The sequence below is a fragment of the Monosiga brevicollis genome, genomic scaffold (assembly GCF_000002865.3).
Source record: "Monosiga brevicollis MX1 MONBRscaffold_311 genomic scaffold, whole genome shotgun sequence".
NCBI classification, from domain to species: Eukaryota; class Choanoflagellata; order Craspedida; family Salpingoecidae; genus Monosiga; species Monosiga brevicollis.
The window spans coordinates 1-1,646 of NW_001865209.1; the positions used below are offsets into that span (position 1 = coordinate 1).

The 1,646-nt window shown below is 58.5% G+C and overlaps 1 protein-coding gene across 1 annotated transcript; it reads left to right on the top strand.

Moving 5' to 3' along the window:
• Positions 1 to 218: 218 nt before the first annotated feature.
• Positions 219 to 1,624, top strand: MONBRDRAFT_30668 (uncharacterized protein; the record flags this gene model as incomplete). Its single annotated transcript, XM_001751118.1, has 2 exons — positions 219 to 324; positions 480 to 1,624. Coding segments are annotated over 2 exons (1,251 nt in total), but the record flags the coding sequence as incomplete, so codon positions are not given.
• Positions 1,625 to 1,646: the final 22 nt, after the last annotated feature.

Sequence of the window (1,646 nt, forward strand, 5' to 3'; positions counted from 1 at the left end):
GGCACCTCCGTTGAAGCAGCGGTGCGGTCGTCCTCGCAGGGGCTTCTGCATCCCGTGGGCTTGCCTCTTCTCAAGCTTCTTGCTTCTTCTCGGGGGACCATCAGTTCTCTTTTTGTGCTCCTACATGCACATGCCCACACGCTCGTGGGGACACTCTCTTTGGTCGCATTCATCGGCCCGCCAACGGCCCAGCGCGCGCTCGCGGGCCTGGCGCCGCTATGGCAAAATTAACCGGGCGGCCCCGGCCAGGGGTGTCTCGGGGCCCTCGGCTTGCTTGGTCACTATCCTTGGCTTTCATCTTTCTGGCCACCACCATTGCCACGGGTACGTCTTTTTGAGGCTGCTCTGTGTTTCAGGCGCGCGCACACACACACACGCATGTGGCCTTCTTGAATGTTTGTCGATGTTGCGCTCGGCTCACCGCGCCCACCCCATTTTGTCTGGGGACCCGCTGATCATGTGCATGATCGCGCATACAGGCTTGACCGAATCTCAGGTTACCGTGTGCTTTGATCCGGAAGAGTCGACCAGCCAGCAGCGTTGGCTCATGCAGGTGAACATGGTCGAGCAATTGTACGGGCAGATCGGAGGACAAACAGCCCTTCGCCTTGTGGTACCCTCCAAGGCTGGCTCCATGGTACTGTGGATCAACAACTCCGTCGCTGCTTTCAACCAATGGCAAACACTGCGCCAGCTCAAAACAGTCGCCACATACCAAGAAGGCCTGGCAGATCTCGCCCAGGTCATCGCCTTGGATTCCCCGCCCCTTCATCCCATTGTCCTTCTCGCTGTTGATGATGTACTGCGCGACAGCGTCCTATACATGGTGCACCTGAAATCCCGTGATTTCCCTCTTGTCTTCACCTACGATGTTGTGGCAGCCAGCAGTGAAACATACCTGCGGCGCATCCTTGATTCCGAGCTTCCGAACGCTCGAGTCCCATATGTGACCGGTGAACCAGCCGATCAAGCCGCAAGGCGGCTTCGTGCCGCCCTTGGCTCGGTGGCCAATGGCATACCTCCCTCGTCTGCCGCTACCACGCCCAGCCCTGTGCAGACCACCCCCTACTCAGGCAGCCCATGCGTCATTATGACCTGCATCTGCGGAGACCGTGGTTATGAAGTGCGTGTGATTGAGCCCAATGGGTGCCATCGCTGCTACTGTGAGCCTTACCCGGTTATCTCTACCGAACGTCCTCCCACTACGCGCTCTGCGTCCGCTTCAATCTCAAGTACGGGTGCCATTTACACGACCCGGGTTGCGAGTACCACGACGCACACCGTCGCTCCGACGACGACCCGGGTCACAACCACCTCAGCAATGCCTACAACTGCCCCATCCTGTGATACGCATGTATGCATTTGCAAGCCCGGTGCTGTTTCAGTTTGGGAACTCGACAGTCAAGGCTGTCGTGTGTGTCATTGTCAAGTTGCTCCAACCTCAACAAGCGCCTTCCACACGACACGCCCCTCCTCAAGTATCTCAAGAACCACAGCCACACCTGTCACACCGCGCCCACCACAGACGACCACTACCAGCACCACTCGTGAGACGCCCACCANAACGTCCTTTGGCGCATGCCCAACACCGNAAACCTGTCGGTGTAAGCCGGGTGCAAGGGAGGTTCGTTACCTTGATGAGAGGG